This window comes from Perca fluviatilis, chromosome 18 (assembly GCF_010015445.1).
Source record: "Perca fluviatilis chromosome 18, GENO_Pfluv_1.0, whole genome shotgun sequence".
Classification (NCBI taxonomy): Eukaryota; Metazoa; Chordata; class Actinopteri; order Perciformes; family Percidae; genus Perca; species Perca fluviatilis.
This window is the reverse complement of record NC_053129.1, coordinates 16999749-17025807: the sequence shown is the minus strand read 5'-3', so window position 1 is coordinate 17025807 and position 26059 is coordinate 16999749. Positions and strand designations below refer to the sequence as shown.

Here is a 26059-nt window from a genome sequence, read left to right as displayed (position 1 = left end):
GGGAATGACATGCAGCAAAGGGCCGCAGGTCGGAGTCGAACCCGCGGCCGCTGCATCGAGGAGTAAACCTCTACATATGGGTGCCCGCTCTACCAATTGAGCCAACCTGGCGCCCATGATGAGCTTTCTTAAATATGAGAGAGACAACCAGCAGCAAAATTAATCTCTCCCCCCCCCCCTTATTTCTGACATTTCTTTTCCTGTATTATGGTTAGGGCTGCACGATATTAGGAAAATATCTAATTGCGATTATTTTTACTGATATTGCGATTGCGATAGGATTCACGATATTTTTTTTGCGAGGATCTGTACCAAACAAAGATTTTTTCTTTAGTATGTAAGATAGGATATGTAGGCCGGGACGTCTCTGCAGCACCACAATACTTTATTTTAGAATGGTTTGACACATATTTTGCCTTTAACAAATATTCTGCCCCCCTGCGATTTGGATATTGCACTAGTTCATATTGCGATTCCGATAACATTGCGATTAATTGTGCAGCCCTAATTATGGATGTGCGTCTTTCTCACAAGTGTATCTGCAAGTTTTAAAAAGCTACACCAGGGACATTTTGGGACAACTTTTACATATATCTAGAATAGAAGTGAAAGGAAGTTGTAACTTTAAAAAAACAAAAGATAAAAAGTCTAAAAGTTAAGTGGAAACAGTTAAAACAAATGGTTGTAGTTGTAGTGACCTTGTCCAGTGCTGATAATGACATGCATGTAGGTCAACCTCCCTGAGATCAACTGGACTAGTACCATAATAGACCTGAGGAAAATAAATCTAACGCTGTACTGGCAGTACAATTTACATCGTTTGGTAAACAAGCTAATTAAACTACATTAAATAAGCCTATTTTATTGGAAAGAGATAAACTATACCCAGGAATTTAACAATTTCAGTGCATCCAGCAGACACAGCACAACATTAGCATCCATTTAAGCATAGGCGTAATTTACCTAGTAAAAGTTCCCTAACATAAATAAAGACATTTGCACAATGAACTGATGCATACAAATTCACCAGAATGCTGAAAATGAAGTTTTTAAATCAATTCAATTTTGCTCAAAAGTGGAGATCTCAACCCCCCCAATGTTGAACCCAAAGTAACGCCCTTGGATTTAAGTCAAATATTAACTCTGCTTTTAGTTCTGTTTTTGGTCTCCACCAACTTCTGAGGGAAATTTCTGGCTCTTTAAGCATTAAATGTTCCACTGTGTTCACTAGCTAGTTGCTAACTTTGTCTGTCAGCTGTTTGGTGCTGGGCAGGAAGCATACAGTGATTTTTTTAGAGCTTTAAAAAAATAAAAATAAATCTAAAAACAGCTTCCTGATGCTGGTGGAAACGAGAATGATAAGAGTGGTGAGTCCCGACCTATAGTAATTTGACCCATTGTTCATGTAAAGATATTGATTAGTTCAGCTTTAAATGATATATAAAACTTGTTTTCAGATTTGTTCAGGACCTGTTGATACTGTGTTTGTACTTCTTTCTTTGCCTGTCTCGGTGTATGTGAGCGTCTCTGTGTGAGTTTGCCTTTGTTCTGTCTGTCCTGAGTGATGCTGCAGGATCATTTTAGTACTTGGGAGGGGATTCCCATGTTATTTTAAGAGATCTTTTTGTCCTTGTGTAAACTCGTGCCACTGACCACATCCTTTCAGGACACCGGCAGGTACAGTTTGTGTATCTGTAAGAGCGTGCACGCGCGCGTTTGTGTTTGTGTGTTTGTGTGTGTGTGTGTGTGTGTGTGTGTGTGTGTGTGTGTGTGTGTGTGTGTGTGTGTGTGTGTGTGTGTGTGTGTGTCTTTGGCCTTTAGTACACAGGGTAAAATGTGTGTCTGTGGAGCAGTTATTTTAATCTAAAGGACACAGGCAGCTAGTCTGTATGGCCTATTAATTTCAAAGCCACATGCAGAAGTTCACAGACTACTTTCTGTCTCATGTCTCAAATTCACAAGCAACACACACACACACACACACACACACACACACACACACACACACACAGAGTGGGAGTGTTACAATGGATGATGTTGTCCAAGCGTGTGGAGGGGGGCTACTGCATTAGTTACTATAAATGAATGACGACCCAATTACTGTCCCACTTCCCCACTACGAACAGACGGTAAGGTTAGTCACCCACCAGCCCCCCTCTGAGATCTAAAAGCAGCAACAGACACAAATGCACTCTCATACAAATACTTGTACTTGGTATAAACTTAATGCAACGTACTATAGGAGATGAAATAAAACAAGGCACCATTATTTTTTTCATGTCATGCGAGCACAAAAACATACATCCACCCAAGCAGGGATAAATGGTGTTTTCCCTACATCAACAACAAGCAAGGTCCACATCTGAGACCGCACACAACCACTTCTGCATGGCAAAGTTTGTTCAAGGTTGGTCGGAAATTACATCCAACAAGCTATAACTTCTAACATTTATCTTTACTCTCAGATAAACCAAACCAAATGTAAAGTCGGGCTTTGAGAACTGGCAAACGGACCATTGAAAAATATCAAACTGGTCCTCGTAAGTAGAGAAATACTTCTCATGTTCCTCCTCACCTGGCCAAGCCCATGCAGGGGTCTGTGAGCGTTGTGGACGAGTTGAAGTACTCTCTGGCAGCAGCCAACACTAATTCCAAGCTGTTGCTGTAGGCCACCTTCAGAGCGTAACCTTTACCCCGGAAAGACAAGCTGACGGGAACATCCTGGCTGACCTGGAAACACGAATATAACATTTAGAGATCAATGAGACTGCCGCATTAGAATTTATTACGGCTGGTGTAATATTTGGAGAACTCAATGGGAAGTGCGAGTGTGAAGTGGTGTCACGGGTCATGTTTAATATACCTTGGAGCAGTGCATGAGCTGCCCTGCCAGGCGTACGTTCTCAACACGGCTGGAACACAGCAGGGACTCAACAAAGACCTGCAGCAGTCAGGGAGGAGAGTGGATATTATGCAGGGAGAGATGGCGTTTAACTGTGCACTGTAGAAGTCTGAACTCAGTTGTTCAGGAGGTGGACACACACACAACTCAATGTGTGGATTATAGGAACAAAGTTACACTCAAGGAGCAAGTTGTGCACTCTGACACCTTAAATTACACGTTTCGCCTTTTTTAATCAAACCCTTTTAGCATAAATCTGATTATTCCGTGTAATCTTCTTTTGCTGTTTTTACCTGGTGACATGTCTCCAGTTTGAGACAGGTGTAGACATTCTGCTGCATGTCGAGCAGGTCCTGCAGTAGACCTCTCCACACCGTCTCACTCACTGGAGGGTTTCTGGACACATACACCTACACGTTAGGTATGTTTCTGGGATATTGAGAGACATTTGTGTTTGTAAGTTTCCGTGTTGTGTTCATACTTGCGGCCAGTGTGGCGGCACAGTTTGACCATTAGTTGGTGGGCTTCTTCTTCGCTGCTCTGGCTGTTCCTCACATATGAAATAGGCTTCTGCAGGCCGTGTTTCTCCAGAACCTCCACCACACTATTAAGTAAGCAGCACAGATTCATACATATATAATCGCTAGTGTCATAAAGTAGGTGACATAATCATACAAACTAATACGAAGAAAACCGCACAAAAAAACAAATACAGTTCAAAGTCACATTAATCAACAAGTTCTTTCAGTACTAGCAAAAGACAGGATGATTGGCAGTGGTAAGTATCACAGTAAGAAAAAAGAAGAAGAAAAGCAGGTTAAAAAAAAAAAAAAAAAAAAGCCTGAAACATTCAAGGGAGAGTACAGATGAGAAAGACAGAAGATGTGTACACTCTACGCTGTTCATTATTTTGGCAGCAGAAAGTTATTTGCAAGCCACGGTGCAGATGGAGAAAGTGTAGAGCAAGACTGAAGAGCAACGTGATGAACTGCAACGCCAACACGACAGCACCTCTTTGTAAGTGTGTTCGTCGTGGAGCATGTGGATGCTGACAGTCACATATGACCGAGGAAGAGTGTGTGCGTGTGTTGGCGTGGGATTAGAGTGACACCCCCAGTCTCAACAGGGCTGTGCTGCTACAGATCTTCACCTTCTGCTGCAACTCATTACCATAGTAAACAGGTGACTGTGTGTATATGTGTGTGTGGCTATATGTGTGTGAATGTGAGCAAAAGATATGGACAACAAGCCTTTATATTTACGACATGTGTGTGTGGGGGGGGGATATGTGTGTATTTGCTCAAGTGTGAATGTATGTGTAGGAGTGTTTGCATGTTCCCCGTGCACATATTAATGTGCCAGAAAGTGGCAGTGGCAGCAGCTGAAAACAGCTTTTATTCTGGAGGCACTTGGAGAGCAGACACTTCGCATTTACTACCTGATTCATCTGGGTAAGAGTGTGTGTGTGTGTGTGTGTGTGTGTGTGTGTGTGTGTGTGTGTGTGTGTGTGTGTGTGTGTGTGTGTGTGTGTGTATGCGCCACAATGCTTCAGCTCAAAATATACATAAACACACTTCCCAGGCTCCCCCGGGTGCAGTTGTGCATGGTTGTGTGTGCCTTCGTGTAAATATGTGTGGATATTTGTTTGCAAAGGCCAACACACGCTTTCCTGTTGCCTCTTCCTTCTCCTCATCATCTACATTCGCATTCCCTTCAGGCTCCTGCCCTCCCCCTGCCTTCATCCTTATCCTCCTTCCTTCCTCATCATCACTTCTCTGTGTTTGAAAGTTCACCCTGAGGAGAGGCGGGTGGAGGAGAAAGAGAGGGAATAAGAGAGAGAGAGAGGGAGAGGTGCGACGCGTAAGTGATTTTAACCTGTAACCGAGAAAATGCCTGAGGCTGTTTGAATACCTTGAGACAGAGAGAGGTCCGTTGATATCAAGTGTGTGTGTGTTTTGTGTGTGTGTGTGTGTGTGTGTGTGTGTGTGTGTGTGTGTGTGTGTGTGTGTGTGTGTGTGTGTGTGTGTGTGTGTGTGTGTGTGTGTTGACTGCACATCCATGTCTCCTCTCCTTCTTGCGGTTTTCCATCAGGCCCATAATGGGGGAGAGAAGTAATAAGCATTGCTTCAAAGTGAACATTTCCCAAGCATTGCAGCACTAATCACCACACTGATGGGCTCTTCCTCAGCACTTTAAATGCCCTGCTAACAGGTACTGCAGTGATGTATGGATGAAGAGCCGGAGTGAATCCTTGTTTTGTACAAAACAATATAAAAAATATATATATATATAGCGCTAATACTGTATGCACGCCCAGCTGAACTAGGTGGAAAAGAGAAAATGGAGGACAAAGAGGGGGAAGACAGCTGAAAGATGGTGTGAGTGTGTTGACGTACCTGAGATGCTTCTCAAGTTTGTCCACCCGATCGTGGAGGGATGCGGTGATGTCTGTGTCTGGTCTGAAGGATGATAAAAGCACAAGCAAACAAAAGCACTGGTTATTTTATGTGCATGGCATCACAATGGAGTAAAAAGTAGAACATTAAGTTGAAATGTCTTTTGCATTATAAAGTGTGTGTAGTGTGCATAAGTGCATACTGTGTGGTTATTTATGCTAGTACACAGTGTACTGTATGTATGTGTGTGTGTGTGTGGCCTACAACTGTGAGGTTGTACCGATTCCCCACTAAAAATAAAACCCCATGATGCTTTGCCTTGAGGCAAAGGATTCTGGGTCAGGCTGGCCTGTCCCCCACTAGAGTACTGACCCTGATGAAAGAACCTTCTGTGTGTGCGTCAGAGAGTGAGCGAGTGTGTGTGTGTCTGTTTTTGTGAGCACATTTCTCTTCATTTTCACACACACAAAATCTTGACCTCTCAATGCATTTCTCTTCTTCCGCTCTGACCATCTCTGCTGCTGCTCCACCTCCTGCTCTTCCTTTTTAATATCATTTTCTCCCTCGTTCTATTTCCTTCCCTTCCCGGCCATCTAATCCCCTGCCCATTTCCCCATTTCCCACTCTCTTAGGGTGAATGCACATCACATTCTTCTGAGCAGACTTAGACCTAATTAAGCTGTCTCACCAAAAAAAAAAAAAATTGAAAAATGGGTTGAAACTACTAAGTCATGGTTTCTCTCCTAGCTCGCAAATCTGTAATATTCTACGCTGGCATTGCAATTTTGAAGATTAGTAAGTAAGAGAAATCACTGTGGGGAGAAATGAGAAGCTGAAGGCCTTGCATATACAGTAGAGCCTTGCAGCATTGCTAATCCAAACACTGCAGAAAGGAAGCCTGTCTGGCAAAGTGAAATGCTTAGTATGAAATGTGCTGATTTAGAAAAAAACACGTACAGTATGAGTCTTATATACACTCAGATATTTGTACAGTAAGATCCTATTTTGAGTAGTTAATAAGCTCAATTGTTTAACTGCAGTATTCAACGATAGCATTCAATACTTTGGTCTTGGTGCTTCTTTTGGTGGAGTGAGAATGTAACTGAAACGGCAAGTGAGACTGCCACATCTGAGTCTATAAATGTGTTCAGTGAGATAAATTGCACTTCCTTTCATAAATCGAGTCAGATTCCTGAAAACATTTTAGCGCATGTCCACCTCTGCTCCTATGTCATCCTCCTCTTCCAAATGTGTCACCTAGAAGAGCTCTTTATCTATTTGAACACTTACAAAGAGCATGAAGCAGACCAGGATTGGTCAGTAACTACCATTTTTACAGGGATTATTTCTTTGGCAGGAAGTAGTTCAAATGAAAACGGTTTACAGCGAGATATGTGGATTATTCAGAGTGACCGGGACATTGTTTTTGGAAGGACATGATGCTGCTGAGATTGCAAAAAAATGTCAATGCTGTCAGTGCAACAAACAACATTGCATTCACCTACTCTGCATTGCACATGAAAAAATAAAACTGATCTGCATAACAACAACAAGCATCAGCTGACTGTGGGAAATCCCCTCGCTAGCTAGCTCACTAAACTCAAAAGTAACAGCAGTACTAAACATATTACTATTGCTAATTTGCCCTAATAAACAGCCCTATTTACCTACTCAAACTTTACAGATAGCAAGAGTATTAGTGTTGCTGCTAATAGTTGTGTGAGGTGATTAGCTGCCTGTCAGCATTAGCTAGCTAGAAAGTTAATAACCAACCAACAGATCATAAGATGCTAACTGTTAAGTAACAGCTGAACATTTTGTTGTAGGTGTTTTTGAGTGATTTGGTTCAACTGACGCTAGTATTAGCATTATCTTAACACAGCTAATACACCACCAACAGTATGGCAAGGAAACGTATGAGTGGAACAAAAATTCAAGCCACAGACTCTACATTATACAATAGCAACTGTGGGTTGAGAGTGGCCCTGCTCCCAAGCCGTACCACAATATCTTGTTTCATTGCAGTTATCCCCTGCTGTGAGTGTGTGGTGGAAAGGCATCAAATCACAGTACAGACCACCACAGCGCAGCCAAAGCGAACTATGTGAGCCAGTTGAAAAGTGCAAAAGCTACCATTGTTAAAAAGTATGGTTGCCTTATTGCAGCCAACTGTCAAGAAAAAAAACAAAGCACTCCTTAAAGTAGTCATTCGGTTTTCCAATTATGGTGCACACAGGAAGGATAATCCATCTAAGAAGGAGTCATTTTAATTAATTTAAAGTATTCAGACACTCTACAGGTCCATTTTATCAACAATTTTGCTCTTTTGTACTCTTGCTTTTTACCTCTCTACTGTATTTTATTACTGTATCACTCTCACTCTCCTTCAAATGCACTGCATACCCACACGGCCTCGAGGGAGACTTAAAGGACAGGCCCTCATGCCATATGAAATAAAATGTTTTATAGAAAAAGTAGGAGAGAGAGAGAGAGAGAGAGGGAAATACTGAATAGACTGTAGCTAGGCTAACTGATGGCTCCTTGGAGTCAGAGTTAAGCATGAAAGAGAGAGAGAAGGAGGAGGAGCAGAAGGAAAAGAAAAGGTGCAAAGGGAGGGAGGCAGAAACAGAGGTGGTACTTAGGTTTATTGATGGGTCCTAGGAGAGAGGCGGAAAGGTGGAAGGAAAGGAGAGAGATGGGAGGGGTGGCACCAATGCATTATTGTGTATGAGGCAATGGTGGACTGCTTTACTATCTTTATATGATGGGTTTGAGATTGTCTGAACGTGTGTAAACATGTATGGCTTCATGCGTTTGTGTGTGTGTGTGTGTGTTTGTGTGTGTGTGTGTGTGTCTGACCCGTAGCCTCTCTGCGGCAGACACTCCAGTATGTCATAACAGAGGCTGAGCTGGTCATCTCTCTCACAGCTGTAAATGCACTCCAGAGCGACCACCATCAGCTGGTCTGGGTCCCCAATGATCTTTTGCTGGCACTAGAGAGAGAGAGAGAGAGAGAGAGAGAGAGAGAGAGAGAGAGAGAGAGAGAGAGAGAGAGAGAGAGAGAGAGGAATATAGAGAGGAGAGGAGAGGATGTATCGAGGCGTGACTGACCTTATCGTCTTTTTGCACTTTGCACTTTGTGTGTGTGTGTGTGTGTGTGTGTGTGTGTGTGTGTGTGTGTGTGTGTGTGTGTGTGTGTGTGTGTGTGTGTGTGTGTGTGTGTGTGTGTGTGTGTGTGTGTGTGTGTGTGTGTGTGTGTGTGTGTTGCACATGTTTTCTAACAGCCAGGAGACATGTCCTTGGCTGTGCCCTTATGGGGTCATAAATATAACATTTACAGCCCAGAGGTACGACACTGGCCCTGACATGGCACAAACAGCCAGACATGCAGTACGTGTGTGTGTGGGTGTGTTTGTGTGTTATGGTTTCCCAAGTGTAACGCCCCCGACACTTGTGTTTGTGTGGATGTTCGGATACTTACGTCAGGTTTGGAGTGCTGGAAGTTGATGAGGGGCAGGGTGAGGTCTCGCTGGGCCAGGCTGACCAAGTACTCTCTGAGCAGAGATTTAGCGGCGCCCTCTTTCTGCCCCTCACATCGGTGCAAGAACGGCACCATCCACTGGAAGGCGTCTTTCACATAGCGCTCGGTGCTGGACTGGTTATAGAAAGACATTTACTTTAAGACAAAGTTCATGCAGCATGTTAAAATGGATAGGAACAGGTGGCAGCAGCCTGTGAACTACTGTCCCATGGTCCTAACTATTTGTCTTATTCCAAAATACTGATAAACATTGATCATCTCTCACCCAAAATTCATATATACATATTCAAATACTGGTTTGATTCTCTTTCAACAGATACTGCCTGCTCTGTATTGAGACATGTCTAAGGTCAGGGCTACCTTGGCCACTGAGTTATCACTGTACTTCTTTGTGCAACATTAATGTTTGGAAATTGTCAAGTGATTAATTAACTGAAAATTCTGTAATATACTGTACTGAAATAGACGACAGACTTTTGCTGTAAATTACTTTTTATAAAGTAGTGTATGTAACAGCAGAGGCTCCCTTTGAACAAAGCAAGCATTATCTCGTTTGTTTTCAAATTGAATAATTGATTTGAAATAATATTTGGATTTATTAAGAATGAAATTAGCAAGCTAGCACATTTATACTTGTCCTTCCTTCATATACAGAGCACTGTACGCCAAAACCAACAGACTCAGGAACAGTTTCTTTCCACAAGCCATCACTCTGATGAACAGCTGACTTCTGACTCACAGTGTCAGGTTCAATTCCTGTGCAATAACCCAGCAACACTGTCTCTAATCAGCACCTGTTTACTGGTTCCACTAATTTATTTATTCGTTCTCAATTTCAGAGCTGTTCATACTGTTCATATTGTAATATAATACTTATGTAATAGCATAATACTTATTTATTCCAGCATCCTTTGCACTATGCTCCATAATTAAAATAATAATAATTTATCATAAAAAGAATTTACTCCTGCACACTTTGCACTCTTCATTGCACTACTGCCTCAACCTGTCTATATTGTTTCTGTTTATAGTGTGTATATATATTGTTTGTTTTGTATGAGTAAGCACATTGTATACATTATATAATCCAAAGCAAAATTCCTCGTGTCCTCATACCTGGCAAATAAAGCTGATTCTGATGTGTCAGCAAAAATTAGCAGGCCTTCGGTCATGTGTCCACTAAGCCAGAAATGATATGCTAGTAAATGTTGTGTGTTGCTGCTACCGAGGAAATAAATTATTTTTTGTTCACGTATAGAGATTCATGTTTTTAGAACAGTGCAAAGTACTTAAGACTGCACTTACATGAAATCGTGCCGCACAATTAAACCTGAACTTGGACTTTAATCGCTACAGCATGTGGGTTGTGCTGTGATTTGAGCGGATGCATGTCAAGTTTATGCACGGCATCACACCCACCTTGCGACAGCTCTGACTCAGCAGGATACACAGATAACAGAGCGTCCACAGGAAAACAGAGATAAAAAAAAATATTCAGATGCTAAATGCAAACTTGCCCCCCCACCCACACGCAAACATTTTACTTTGCTGTACTGTGTCTCTGATAAAGACAGACATTTAATCGAGGCAAGTTCGGTAAACATTCACACACATTTACACACACACACACACACACATCCCAAAAGGGAGCACCAGTCAATCAGCATGTGTTAGTGCAGTCAACAACATTTGCTGGCTGCATGCCTATATGGCAGATCCTACTGGCAGTGGTCCTCACAGGCTTAAGCTGGCAGTTATTAGCTACAATTTAGAGGACAGCTCATATTATGTACTCCAAGGGGACTTGTAACTCTAGTACCTTCAACAGACTAGCTTTCATAGCTCTCTCGCTGCTGTTGGATGGAAAGTTTGTATTGTCAAATGTCAGAGATTTCAGAGTTACAAGAACAGATTTACAGTGAGAGTGTTTTTTATTTGCTTTGTTGCCTATTCAAAGTCCAGTATAGCATACATTATGTTTTAGGCAACTATAAAGGATTAAAGTAACCACACAAAGAAACTTTAAAACCAAATGTAATTGCAGGGAAATGGAAGGCAGGCTTTCTTAGTGTTACTGACAATGAACACCACACACACTGTGAACTAGACAAAGCAGCATGCTGGGAAATGCACAAATAACATGGTGGAAAGTGAGGCTAGGCAATGTTTTTGTCAGCAGATACTGCATTGTAAAAAGAAACATAAATGTATTCATCTCTAAATGGGGTTTTGTCAAAACTGTTAAATAACTTTTAAAGGTCCCAAACCATGCTCATTTACAGGTTCATACTTTGTATTTCTACTATAACATGTTTACATGCTTTAATGATAAAATAACACATTTTATTCTTTCCCAGAATAATACCCATTTTTAAACCAACAATTGATGTCAAAGCATTTTATGGGAAAAAGCCTTTCAGAGAAAAATGAAAATTAGGTCACTTACATTTTTCATGAGCAGGTGGAGCTTATCGATGTCGCTTAGCTGCTGCAAATCTTTAAGTGTCAGACTCAATTCACATGATGTCTCATACACGAGTGTTTCCATGGTGACCAAGTCATCGCACAAGAGCTCTAGCCCTGGGATCTCCCGCTCCTTCCCCAGACGTACCAGTGATAGGGCGCAGTCCACCTGATGGACACAAACAAATGCTGAGGAGAGAGGGGCAAAAAACTAAGTCCAGCATCTGTGTGAAGCATCTACATCTTATTGTAAAGATAGCCCAACTGTTATTTTATAGATAAAGCAATGTATTGGAAAAAATTTAATTGTGACGCAATGATGGCTCGAGATAAAAAGTCAGGCGATCATAAAAGTTCACAAAGACCATGGATGTGCACACAAAATTCATGGAAATCCATCCAACAGTTTTCAGGACTTGCTGAGGCGAGCTGGGGAACGTGTACTTACTAGGGGGAAAACGTCACGATTCGAATCGAGATCGCTTTTTAGGCTCAAGATTCGATTCAGAATTGATTTTCGATTCAAAAACGATTTTCGATTCAAAAACAATTTTCGATTCAAAAAAACGATTCACAGTATGTAAATGTAGTTACTTTTCCCATGTGATTGCAGTAGAGATACAATAAAATAATTTTTGGAATTCTAGGAATCGATTTTTAATCGTTAGAGCTTGAATCACGATACGAATCGGGTTTTTTTTTTGCACACCCCTAGTATATACGTACAAAATGTATTGCCAATCCATCTTGTAGATGTAAAGATATTGCACTGGATTTACAGAAACTTTGACCTGCTTGTAGATTAAATGTCAGAGCATCACAAGTCATTCATCCACTAGGAACCCCCATCGATATCTGTCCCAAATTCAATGGCAATCCATCCAGCCGTTGTCAAGACTTTTCAATAAAAATCCAAAAATGTCCACCTTAAGGTGGCGCTACAGGGAAAGTCAGATCGCCTTAGTGAGTAGGATTCATCCTCTGGGGACCATGAATGTATGTACTAAATTTGATGTTCTTCAGAGCTGTCCAGCAGGATGATGAAATAATCGTATTCAAATTCAACTTCTAAAAAGCATTACATAGTAAGAAGAAATATCGCAGTACAGAAGCACTACAGAAATCCAACATTTGTGAAACCTATAATATTTAAAAGGTGCTCTAAGCGATGTTGGGTGATGTCACTTCTTGTTGACGTTCAAAGTATTGTCAAACAAAACAGAGGTGAGCTCGCCCCTCCCGCCCCTCCCTCCTCCCCCTCCCTTCCGCGCACTAACCCCCCAACCCCCACCCCCAAATCCTTCTTGTCGGTTATTGGCTGGAACACTGTTTATGTATCGTGGTGCAGGTTGGCTCAGTTTGTTTTTGTTGGCGTTTGTGGAGCATGGGTTGTCTACAGAGACCACGTTTTATTTTTATTTTTTTTTACAGTGTGTTCAGGGGACCGGCAGCTCGCGGATAGTAAGGAGATGTTTGCTGTATGTGAGAAAAAATGTTGTAGCCTAAAAAACGCGTGACATCGCTTAGAGCACCTTTAATCTCTTATTCTGTACATCTATATAAATGTACTTGTATCTTGTGCCATGTATCGTTCCGCCTTGTTGCAATCCAGTTAACCCAGTTGTGCAGCATGTGAATTCCGTTAACAGCAAGGTGCCATGCAAATAAAAAACTGTTGTGTGAGGTCACTAAACTGGCACAAAAACAACAATATCCCAACAAATAAACTAAACTAAATACCAGTCAGTCATTACTAATATCCTACCATTAGTGTTTGGACAATAAAACACAGAAGATTTGGGCTTCCCGATACTCTGATTGATAAAATTCCACCCAGAAGAGCAACCAATCGATATCCGACCACCTATACGCTGGCGGCGCGCCCTGCCAATCGATGCTCAGCCACCTGTGGGTGCTAGCCAATCAATAGCAGATGCCGCTGGGCCCTGTAGCGATGATTGCTTTCTCTCCACCTTTTAGAAAAGGAGAGCCCTTTGGCACAGCGCTTAGCGCAGCATCTTGCTTGTGCACGTGCACATGCACGCACACACACACACACACACACACACACAGGGTCTGCAACACTGTCATCTTCAGCTGATCTCAATACATTTACAGCTGAATAAATAATTGCATACCTTTATTTGTAAAATGCGTGCGCGTGCACGCACACACACACACACACACACACACACACGCACATGGAACGAGAGAAAACCCAAATCACCTTAAGTCAGAGCCTGAGCAATTAGATACAACAAGAGAGAGAAGTATATTGATCTAACTGTGAGTAAGGATCCTCCCTGTTCCCTCCACCCTCCTCTCTTTCCCTGCTCTCCAGAGTTAGATTCCCCTGCTAACCACAGACAATTCAGATGTTAAAATCTCACACTTTTTAATTACAACCTCGTCTCCGTGCCCTCCTCTCATCATTCTCTGGGCTTTGTAAGACAACTTGTGTCTTCTGTCTCACTGTCTCCCTCCTCCCCACCCCCAGCAAATTTCACCGACTCCTCGGTTTAATTTTCCAACTCAATTTGATCCTTCTTTGTCTCTCCTCCCTGTCCTGTATCGACCCTTTCTTTCAAACATAATTTTCACATTTTCTCCTCAGCTCTGCTTAGTTTTTTCTCCTCCTCTCGCTCTTCCCACCTCTTGCAGGAACTCTCTAACAGTCACCGTGACTGGCCTCTATTTGAACTCCCTTTGCCTTCTCTGTTTGCCTGTCTCCCCTCTCTGTCTGCTTTCCAAAGCCACCCTCTCATTTTGTGCCATTTTGTTGCCAACAATGTTTCAAACAACACTTTTCTTTAGTATCCTTTATTTCTACTCTTTCACCCTCTTATAACCTGTGATTAGCATTCCCCCAGACAGCTCTTTCTACAAGATTGCTTTCCCTTTTTTACCTCATCTGTTAGTCCTGCCCTCCCCTATTTATGCGTTTGTAACACACTCTAACCTCACTAGGGATGTCGCATTGGCTCAGTATTTATCTACTTTTTCTTTCTTTCGATTGCACTTCCCTTCTCCATTCTCTTTTTCTAACCCATCTCTCTCTACCTCTGAGTCATCTTGTCAATCTTCCCATTCAGCGCCTCGCTTTCTACGGCTCTGTGACTGGTTTAAAACACTCCAGCTTCCTCTGATGTGGCTCCTTTTAATCAAACCTCATTTTCCTCCATTAAAACGCTCTCCCAAGCATAAACCAGGGCCAGATGAGGGATGGGAGGAGCGTGCAAACAAGAGAGAACAAATGAGATGAGAAAGTAAGGATGGAAGGAGGAAAAATAGCTCAGCAAATGGCAGCAGAGCTGTTCCAATATCTCTCTCTCTGTTGCATCTATGTGATTGTAAAAATGCATTTGAAAAAGAAAGAGACGTGAGAGTGTGGGACGTTCCCTAGAGGCTCCTGTGTGAGAGAGCAAAAGGAGATGAGGTTGAATTAAAAAGGAACAAGGGAGAGAATGAAAGAGAGAGCTGGTGTGATTCCTAGAGATTAACAAAGACTTCCTTTCACACACACTCACTCGCTCGCTCTTACTCCTCTGTGAGTGGATGATGAAAGGCACGATTCCCCAGTTCAGAAATGAGCAATGGGCCCCAAAATCCCTTCTCCTCCACCCTCCTTACATCCAGTGGAAGGGATGAAATGAGGGAGAAAGATGTGACTGCACCCTAGTTAGTGCTTTCACAAAGACAAAGAGAGCGATGTGACAACCTTGATCCATCACTGTGAAGGAGGTAAAGAGGGGACAGAGCTGCCATGTGGATAGTGTGGGCGGAGAGAGTGGGCAGCTCCAGTGGTTACATCCCATTAGTCCACGAAACAAGTCCTATTTTACCGTTACAGCAACAGAACGCAGATGACAGAAGCTTTGGTTACTCTTCATTGGAGGTCCATATGGCAAAAATGATAATGACTGTCACAGATAGAATCAAAAGGACCTTGACTGATGGAGGTTGGCAACATCTCTTCTGCGGTCTGAATCTAAGCTCGTCACATGTTTCTGCCCCAGTCATGTAAAAGAAGTGTGCAAAGGCAATCACCTTCACAATTGCCAGATTTCTCTTACTGCTGCTGTCCCGCTGTACGTTCCAATCAAGTAGAAGCAACCCGAAAAGGAACCTTAGCAGGGTGTGAAAAATGTTCCACCTTAACGGTAAGTGGGATCTGTTGGAAGCCAAAAAAATCTTTCTTGAGCAAACTGCCTTTGTGGCAATCAGTAGTCTGATGCTTTGATTCTGCAGAGATGCACTCGCTGCTTATTGTTTTATAGCCGCGACTGAGAACCTGCAAAGACATTATGTGTTCGCACCTGTCTGGAGCCGGAGTCGATGTCCTTAGCTCTGCTTTGGTACCAGTCGGTCAGCAGCTCGATGGCAGGTGTGGCTGTGCGGAACCTCAGCAGCTCTGGGGCCCCCTCGTACAGGAAACTGTCGTCATCAAACAAGTTCTGGTCCAGCAATGCTCTGAGGAAGACATGGAGGGAGAGTGGAGTTAGATGCGTGCATTAAAAGCAAAGCCAACAATGCATATATCCTGCTAACAAGTATTGTCTGATATTGCTGATTGCTCTGTGCCATAAAGCTTCATTTTAGTACAAAATCTATAATTAAAAAAAAACACATCAATGAGCCTCACTGTTGCACTGGCCGACAGGTTTCTTCATTACAATAAAAAAGGGGCACTCCAGTTTATTTTGAGTCGATCCGACATTCACTGTCCTGCTGCTGTAAATACATTTTGCATTTTAAAAATGACAGTGATATATTCACGAGGCCACACAGTATTACAGTATACTGAGAGGCAGAGTAACACAATGTCTTCTCATGGGATTTGTTGAGAATAACAAAAAAAAATAGAATATCGCCGCCCTCAGGAGGATATAGGGTTAGAGCGAGAAGAGAGAGAGAAAATAAACAGAACAAGTCCTAAACCCTGCTGCCAACACACAATTACAGTATCAAAATGTCACCCTGCAATCCCTGGTCATGCGTACCACAATAGCTAACTGATATGACTTCAAAAGAGTAATAAAAAAAAAAAGAGCTTGGTATATTAAATTGTAAATGAAGCTGGCCTCCCTCCTGGAGGAAGCAAATGGTATAAATTGGCAGTGCAACAAGATTTGGTATTAGTTTGTTATGGTTCTGTTTCACATTTAGATAATAGGATGTCATGTTTTGTTTCACATAACGATGCCAGCACAAGCATCTGGCCTGTGTGGAGCATGAATTTTAACAACTCTACACTGCGAGAGGCTTTGTTATCGTGGATATGGAGAGATTTCACTAGGATATCAGTCGATTTAAAGAATTGGTTTATTATAACGCTTAGTGTACAATGTGATAATGGTGGTGTGTTTGCCGTTTACCTGAACTCCTCTGCCTCACACCAGTCCATCTCTCTGTGTCTCTGCTCGTCCCACGGAATCAACTCCAACTCACCTCCGTCATTCATGCTGAGAGGGTAATAGAAAAACAGAAAGAGGCAAATAAGTCAAAAAGAGAGAAAGAGGCAGAGCAAAACATAGAAGAAGAGAGGAGGTGAGGGATACTAAATTAGAGGAAGGGTCAATTTGTTGGAAAAACATGCTCAAGAGCAAATATCAGAACAAAAGGCCAATGACTAGCCAGGAGTCAAAAGATAATCCACACCACATCTACCCACCCACCTACAATGGCACTTGATAAATCAGCAAAGACATTTACTGTCCCAAACTATAAATGGTCATAAACCACAGGAAAACACTGGTGAGAGGTAGCAACATAAGGGAAATGGAAACAGCAGAGCATAATAGGCAAAGAACGTGTGAGAAAAAACAAACAAAAAAAACACAGCAATAAACAATTCAAAGAACTTTGGAAAAGAGTCCGAGTTGTGCCTCGGTTGTAAATAGCCAGGACTTTTATTTCCTAAACGCCATGTTGGTACTAAGCTTTACTTCTTCCTGGTCTCCTTGAGTGTGACAGGATTGAGGAATATGAATAGGGGACAGACAAAAAAGAAACCAAAGTGAAGAATGACTCTGTAACCTCGCGTGTAAGTGCTGACGAGACTCAGACACACACACACACACACACACACACACACACACACACACACACACACACACACACACACACACACACACACACACACACACACACACACACACACACACACACACACACACACACACACACACACACACACACACACACACACACAAACACACTCGCAGAAGTATATGAATGCATGCACACATACTGAGGCACCGGGGTGAACAGAAGCTGTTTATATCTTATTCTAGGATTAATGCATTTCTTCTTGTTATCTATTTGTCTGTAGACAGAAAAATATGTACTGTGGCTGTAAAACTCAAGGAGATAGCGCAGGCTACAAATCATCTATAGCTTTGGTGCAGTTAAAGGCCGAGTGCACACGCGCTGCAGCAGTTTTTTAACACCGCCATAAATTCTATCCAATCACAAAATACATAAGATGTGTCCGAGGAGCAGTTGTGATTTATGTCAATGCACAAAAGTAGGACGATTCTTACCAACACTCCAGCACAAGTTCATCCATTCAGATTGGAGTTTTAACACCAAGAAGACAGAGATCGAGAAGTCTCAGTTCTTCCTCTAAAATGCCCACGGAAAATGAACCTCATACTCTTTTTTTTTTTTATTATTATTCTGTCGTTCCCCAACTCCCTGGTCCTCTTTCCTCATTAAAGACAGCCAGGTTAGAGGGTGGAGAGTAAATATTGGTGTGAGAGCTTGGATATCGATGGGAGGAATGAATTATTCCGTGCCCGCTCACCTAATCTACTTCACGTCAGCCTGAGAGAGTCAGGGAGGGATGTGGAGATGCAAAGCAAACTTGGAGCTGGTGTTTTGGTTTATTTTTATTTCCACCGGGCCAACCCTTTAAAGCTAGCTTTCTTCCGCACGTCTAGAGGTCCCCTTGCAGACCTGATCAATATTACAGAAAAATATTTTCCCCTTTTCAGTGAAGCAAGACTCCAGTATATAGCGAGTGAGCTTCAAACAGATGGCGTGAGCTGACTCCGTCTGCTGCAGTGGAGGAGCAACGCGCTGTTGGGAGGAGCAGTTGGTGCTCACAGGCTGGGAAAATAGGAAACTGCCCCACAGCGGCAGAGCCATGATGGATGCTCACTGCAGAGCTACAGCCACATGACCTCCATACAAACTCAGATATAGCTAATAAAAGGGAGCGGCGGAGTGTGTGTGCGCGTGTGTGTGTGTGTGTGTGTGTGTGTGTGCGTGCGTGCGTGTGTGTGCGTGCGTGCGTGCGTGCGGGGGCGGTGGAGGCCGCAAGAACAATCATTTCTATCCATTCATATGTTCTTTAGCTCCAACGGACTTTGGCCTTTGTGTGTTTCTTTATACAAATGTATATGTGGTTTATGAATAAATTAAAAACTGTCTCAGGCAATATAGCTTGAAAATGTAGGAAAGGGAAAAAGGAGAAGCGAGTTAGGGGAAACAAAAAGGCAAAACGGATGGCTGGCTGCACTCATCAGTAAGTCCAGTCTGTCTGTCACCTCTATTAGTGAACCATAAAGGGGTGAGGAATGACTTCTTCCCCTCCAAAAACTCCTCCATCATTGCCTTATCACATATCCTCTACCCCGACTCCCTCCCCTTCAGCGTTCCTTCATTTCCACAGCAGGAACTGAAAGATGAAAACTAGAACACAGCCAAAGTGCAGGCGGACAAGTGGCAACCATTGCCGCAAGTATTATATCATTTTAAATGTTAAATGTTGTTTGCATGCAAATATCTAAGTGTCAATTAAGTGTCTCTCTTTTTCTGCCGTTGCTATGTTTGCAAATGTCAGCCATTAAGCTGCAAGAAAGATTCCTGCTGTGTAACAGTGAGAATAAAGAAGTGAGAAAGACCTCTGAGTGAGCGCTCCGTCAGAGGTGTGATTCCAGATTAAGGTGATTTTAATTTGAAATGTAGTGAGACGTGCCACTTGTGCATTCCAGAGAGGAGTAAATGTGGATTTTCAGACATCAGAGAAGGCGCCCGTGTGCTGTCCCTGAGGTAATGCATGTATTTTTACACCGCTGCATTAGGGCTGGGCGATATGGAGAAAAATCAGATATCACGATATTCTTGACCAAATATCTCCATATTGATATTGCGGCGATATTCTAGGGTTGACAATTGGGGCTTTAACAAAATACCTTCACACTTAGAGTTTAGATAAATAATCATCAGTAATGTGGACATAATGTCTAAGTGGGGAAAAGGCAAATAATAGAACAGCTAGAACAGTCTGGTAAGTTCAGAAAAGTACATCACTTTACTGTAATGCAGCCTTTAAAACCAAAAGAAGACAAAAAGACAACACTTATGTCATATCACGATATGAGGATATCCAAAATCTAAGACGATATCTAGTCTCATATCACGATATCGATATAATATCGATATATTGCCCAGCCCTACGCTGCATCTATGTTTGTAAAGTGAATTGTTGTACAATTTCTAAATGTTCGTTTTTAAATGGTATTTAAACTGCACTGAGGGATTTATTTTTATGAAACATAAGTTATTTTCAAGTACAAATGTTTGTCTATATCAGCACATCTTAATGGATTATTTTTTTGTGCGATAGTGTAGTGTAAATTACAATATTACTACATCTAAGTAGACAAGAATGAAATGGTTTATATTTCTTTGGAATTTAAAACTACATAAATCATCTACCTCAGTCAAATTACAAAAGGAAAATATCACTGAAATTGCACCCTCTTATAACAGAAAAACAGGAAGGCAGCACTTTACATTTACTAATTGCCTTCAGTGAAAAATTAGAATTTCTTGTTTTAGGTAGTACCTTAAAAGGTGCAGTAGGTAAGACTTATAAAACTAACTTTCTGTCATATTTGCTGAAACTGACCCTATGTTCCAATAGAACTACATGAAGCAGGTCATTTGAAAAAAGAATCTGGCTCCTCTGGCACCACCTACAGCCTGCACATCCAGCTCCCTGTTCAGATGCACCAATCAGGGCCTGGGGGTGGGGGGTGTCTAACTGCGTGTCAATCACTGCTCATGCACACGCATTCATTCTCCCTTGTGGGGGGAGGGACTTAGGAGACCGTTTTGGGCTTTAGCAGAAAGGGGGGAGGGACTGAGAAGTTGTTGATGTTCAAATTTTTTGCCTAAATCCTGGCTCTTCGCAATCCTACCTACAGCACCTTTAACTCATGACTGTGTGCATTTATGTGTGTGTCTCACCAGGCTTCAGGCAGCAGGATGGTGTACTCGTGTGGAGAGGTAGTTTCTGGAAAGTTGTGCAGGATAGCTAGCCGATGCTGGAGGAGTTCGGCTCCATGGTACGTGAACAGGATGTCCAGGGCCTGAACGTTACTCTCCTGCAGGCAAACAAATGCATGATCCAATTACTGAAACCCTTTAACTAAATCGACTTTTATGTGATTACAGTACTAAAAAAAAAAAAGCACAACATATGACAATAATGACAATCTAATTATTCACACAAAGCAGCTAACTCGAATGCAATATATTTATGTTAGAGAAGAAATAGGTCTAAAACCCTTTTGTAGGAAACAAAGAAACACACAAAGTTGCCAGTTTTTATTGGTTACCCCTAGCAATAAATCCTACCTTCGTGAATATTATAGTTAGGATGTATTGCTGGACTGTTGCATTAGACTGCATTCGTTTTGCGAGCATATTTGACATTAGTGCCAAATGGAGATGCCGACAGTTAAGACAAACAAATTAAGCGAGATCACTAGCAAGACACTTTGAACAAAACAAGAGCCCGATGTTACCCTGGCGTAGTTTCTTGCTGACAAAACGATATTTTGACTGCGGAACTTCTTGAAGAACTCTGCATCATATTTCTGCTCTGCTGCGTGAGGCCCACCAAGTATCTCCTGGAGAGTATAAAGCAAGAGAAAGAGAGAAAAAAAAAAAAAAAAAAAAAAAAAAAAAAAAAAGCGCACAAAGCAACAAAGATTCTTCTCCTAGACATTTGTAAGTCCTTTTCGTCGTTTAGATACCAAAAATCTGAGGAAGGTACGAGAGTGTGTAAGTGTGCGCAAGTGGCTTAGAGGGACTTATGTGTGTCTGTGTGTAGAAAATCTCTACAGCATCCTCTATGCAAGGGTGTGTGTGTGGTGTGTGCGGTGTGTGTGCGCGTGTGTGTGTGTGTGTGTGTGTGTGTGTGTGTGTGTGTGTGTGTGTGTGTGTGTGTGTGTGTGTGTGTGTGTGTGTGTGTGTGTGTGTGTGTGTGATGGATAGCCTTTGAATGGGCTCTATGCAGACAGAGTCAGCCCAAGACGGGATGATAAAAACCCTAATATCATATTCATAAGACAGCCAGAGAAAATGGATTGGGGCAAAAGGAATCTGACGAGGGCTGCAGTTACCATGACAATGTCCGAATAAAGGGAGAGGCATCATTCTGTCTGAGTGGAATATGTAGCAGGGTAAAATCTCATCTTTCCTCTCCTGCACGGGATAATGTTCGTCTGTGATTTATTGTGGATGAAAAGGCCGTGCGTGTTAACATTATTCATCAGAGATCCAGTGTTCCAGTATTAAGTGGTTGCATGTGTCAAAGTTCCACTTTAAGCGTGTATCTGTCTATGCTGCACTGATGCTTATAATATACTGTAGGCCTATTAGTATTAGAGGAAATCCATATTTTTGTTATCTCAAATTTGTCTTTCAGCTTGCTAGTTGCCAAACCGTTCATTCTTTTATTTAAATACTTGAAATGCCTCTGACGTTAGGGGTGGAACGGTACATGTATTCCTACTGAACCGAAAGGGTACGGGCGTCACGGTTCGGTGCATGAATTTACACAGAGAGTACACGGTATAAAAATAAATAAAACTTGCGTGCAAATTAATTAATGTAATGCGGAACTAATTTAATGCGGAACTACTGTTAAATACGCGGGTTCTTTAGGGACACCTAATCTGTAGCCCCTCCTTAGCTCTGAAGCTTTGACTGGCATGCCGCCCATGTAGCCGAGCTCCGCCTATGTATGCAGTCAGAGATAGCAGCACTAAAACGTATGGCGAGTGGTGGCGACCCACAAGAGTGGACCGGCGGGTCGCGGACGCCTATTTAAGATCTCAAGTTTGGGAAAACTTCTGTTTCCCAGTCAGTTACAGTAGTACAGGCAAGAGAGTGGTGGTGGATTTTGTACGTCAGCGTTACGTTTCCAGCGTCGCGGCTCTGAACCGTAACGTTCGTTGGGACAGACGCCTTGTTTCTTCAGGCTAACTATAGGCTCGTTAAAGATGAACTGTGCCTCGCCTGTGAAGTGGACGAGAGCAGGCGATTCCAGCAGCCTTCAGGCTGAACAGGAAGTCACAGAAACACTGTGGCCCGATTCCGATTTAATAAAAATGTTATCAGACCCATATATCAGCTCCTACACAGTCTCCTGTTGGTTTTATTATGACAGAGTAGCTGTCAAAATGCTCTACATGCGATCTGTTTTTAAATAACAACACACTGTAGATGATCTGTAATCTGAACAGTAAACGAAATGTAACGTAACAAAACGTAAGTCTCTCTGACTTCTAAATGTAACAGCCACACAACATGTGGTTTCTACAGAATAAGCCTTTAAAATCAGACAAATAGCAGTTAAAATCCCTCCAAATCAAAATCAATAAAAAGTTTATATAAAACGTCATCATGTTGAGTCGATTCTGAACCAATCAGCTGTTAGATCAGCTGAGCGGACGGCGTTTCCCAGGCATGCCCTGGGTCTGCCTGGGTCTTGCAGTCGGTGAAAAGTGAAAAGTTGATATACTGTCTATGGTGAAAAGCAACTGCGCTGCCTGCGTCTCAGAACTGAACTTGATCTCGTGAGGTTATCGTTGCCCACGTGTGCATGACGTCAGAGCAAGTCAGGATCAAGTCAGACACAAATCTAACCAGCACGCATTGGGTGGCGATCGCCGCAGATCTGGCTCATCTCGAACGAGCCTTATATTAGCTTTAGCCAGGCAGGGACCAGCTTTCTGCGGTGAAAAATGGCCGGGAGACGTCGTGATAACGTTGCATTGGGTTGTCTTTGCAGAGAACAGAGATGCAGTACTTTCAGTTTTATAGCTGATTGTCTTATTTTGCTTACAAGTTACAGATGGAGTCTGGAGATGATGTGGGGTACTTATTGTTTACTGTTTACATCTTACTTTACACACTTCAGGCTGTTGCAGCTAGCTCAGGGGAGAGGCTGTATGACACTAGGTGGTACAGCCTGAGACATGCACAACAACAAAAAATTGCCTTATGCATTTTTGTTTTTCTTTTCCCTCCATTGTACTGAACTCGTACCGAACCGTAATGTCTGACCCGAGGTAGGAACCGAACCGTGACTTCTGTGTACCGTTACACCCCTATCTCACGTAGATATCTTATTTTCAATATTTCTTCAGAGATTTAAAGGGAGTATCAATAAAAGCATCTGTGCTTAGGAGGGACTGGATATGAAAGGAGAAAAGCATTAGGATGCCAACTGGAAAACAACTACTCAATGAAAAATGTTTAACAGAAACATTAACTTAGCGTGTCTTGAAGCATGAAAATAAACATAAAATTCTCCTTTGGTGACCCTCAAACTTAATAGTAGTTAATGGTACTTCAAACACATAGAAACAAGCCTTAATGTTGTAAGATCAATTTTCATAATGAGACATTAGTCCAGAAAACATCTATTCAGACTCCACTGAGCCCACTGGCTCTAAGCTGGACCAATCAACACACGATTAGAAGGACTTTCAATAATGATGATTTGTTTTTGGACTATTTCTTTTTGGTCTAACACTGTGTTCACACAAGAGTTGTTTCAGTCATCCATCCCACACATGGATATGCTTTCATTTTATTCCATTAAGGTGTCTACACAGGCCGTAACAACTTCTTCTTTGTGCGCATAACCATGACCCAAAAGATGTTTCTTCCCTTTTACACACGTAACTGCAGTGAAGTCGTGGTTGAATGGGTCCAGTGGAGACACTGACAGAGGACTGAAGCGGCTGCTGCAGTGTAGTCAGGGTGTTATTAAAGTAACCTCTCTGAACCCTTCATTTCACAGTTAAGTGACAGTAGCAGACTTTTACACTTGTCAATTTGATGGTTCATATTTATTATTAAATCTAGAGCTGAAACAAATAGTAGTTAATCGAAAAGTCAATTGACAATAAAAGCAATTTTGATCATTGATTAGTTGTTTGATTCATTTTTTAAAAAGGTCCCATGCCATGAAAATTTCACTTTATGAGGTTTTTTAACATTAATATGCGTTTCCCCAGCCTGCCTATGGTCCCCCAGTGGCTAGAAATGGTGATAGGTGTAAACCGAGCCCTGGGTATCCTGCTCTGCCTTTGAGAAAATGAAAGCTCAGATGGGCCGATCTGCAATCATTATCGACCCAAGGTTACCTCCCCTTTCTCTGCTTTGCCCGCCCAGAGATTTGGCCCACCCATGAGAGAGAGACATCATGGCTTTCAAACGAGCAAAGTGGCAGTTGGTCAAGGCCACACCCACACCCTCTACCTTGCCCCCCCCTCTCTCCTCCTCAGTAGCTACAGACACAGAAATGGCGCATCCTAAGGAAAGCTCATTGTTGGACTGGCTCTAGTGGCTGTAATTCTGCACCAAGGCTGAATTTCGGGAAAGAGACTTCAGATACAGTATTAGGGGGGTCTATATAAAGGTCTATATAAAAGCATCCAAAGAGCACCATGTCATGGGACCTTTAAGCAAAAATGAACCATCTTCTTTTTCTCAAATGTGAACATTTTGTAGTAAATTTGGTCTTCTATGATAGTTAAGTGCAAAACTTTGAGTTCCGGCCTGTTGTTCGGGTTCTTGGAGACTGTGGTGGGCCTTTTCACTATTTGCTGACATTTCATAGACAAACGGTTAATTAAGATGAATATCGGAAGATGAATCGATAATAAAAAATTAATCGTTAGTTTCAGCCTTAAGTAAGTCTTTATAACTATGGCAAATTTTCTCAGTGTGACTTCAGGCTGTGTAATAACTATTCATTAACTATTCCCCAGAGTACTCGACACATGGTGGGTGACGGTTGTTACCTCGTATGTTTCCAGTCGGTCCAGGTAGGAGAGTAGTTTCAGTCGGCTCCGACACAGCTCCTTCTGCTCCAGAGTCAGCCTAAGCATGCACATATACACATATAAATCAACAGCATGTCTGTACAATCACTTCAAAAATCACAATTAACATCTTAAATGCCACCTTAAAAATATAAGATCTCATTATTGTTTCATTATCACGCACGCACGCGCACGCACACGCACACGCACACGCACACGCACACACACACACACACACACCACTTTGAATTAACTGTAAATTGACCCTATACAGTATACCCGCAGGGACCTATATAACAATGCTTGGGGCTGGTGACTACAATACCACATAGTGCCCTCTAGACCTAATCACTTTCTAAGGGCAACAAATCAACTCCTTATGACCACAGGAACCCTTCGGTGGTTATGTATGGGACGCTAGTTGTCAATGAGGTGAGTGATTGCCCTGTGAGAATCAAATCTATTTTCAATGTCATTTAATCACGACCATAAATAAATTGGATGACGACAAACACCAAGGCGCTAGGTTATATAGGATCTACCTACAATTCAATCACCAAAGGTATGCCCAAGGGAAAGGAACCACAAGGCTGGAAACTACTGCGAGTGGTCGGGTACGTCC

The 26059-nt window shown here is 42.3% G+C and overlaps 1 protein-coding gene across 2 annotated transcripts in view; it reads right to left on the bottom strand.

Annotated features, from left to right (window-relative positions):
- nbas (NBAS subunit of NRZ tethering complex) overlaps positions 1–26059 on the bottom strand; it is a 168951-nt gene that overhangs the window by 108609 nt on the left and 34283 nt on the right. Inside the window, exons 19-32 of one of the 2 annotated variants that reach the window (XM_039781403.1) lie at positions 25417–25495; positions 21121–21225; positions 20561–20697; positions 16678–16764; positions 15619–15772; positions 11286–11471; positions 10259–10270; positions 8780–8953; positions 8158–8291; positions 5299–5361; positions 3384–3506; positions 3196–3298; positions 2864–2941; positions 2576–2730 (exon numbers count right to left, since the gene is read on the bottom strand). In XM_039781403.1, coding sequence (XP_039637337.1) covers positions 2576–2730; positions 2864–2941; positions 3196–3298; positions 3384–3506; positions 5299–5361; positions 8158–8291; positions 8780–8953; positions 10259–10270; positions 11286–11471; positions 15619–15772; positions 16678–16764; positions 20561–20697; positions 21121–21225; positions 25417–25495 — 1590 coding nt within the window. The remainder of the gene's footprint in view (positions 1–2575; positions 2731–2863; positions 2942–3195; positions 3299–3383; positions 3507–5298; positions 5362–8157; positions 8292–8779; positions 8954–10258; positions 10271–11285; positions 11472–15618; positions 15773–16677; positions 16765–20560; positions 20698–21120; positions 21226–25416; positions 25496–26059) is intronic. The other variant, XM_039781404.1, reaches the window with a different exon arrangement.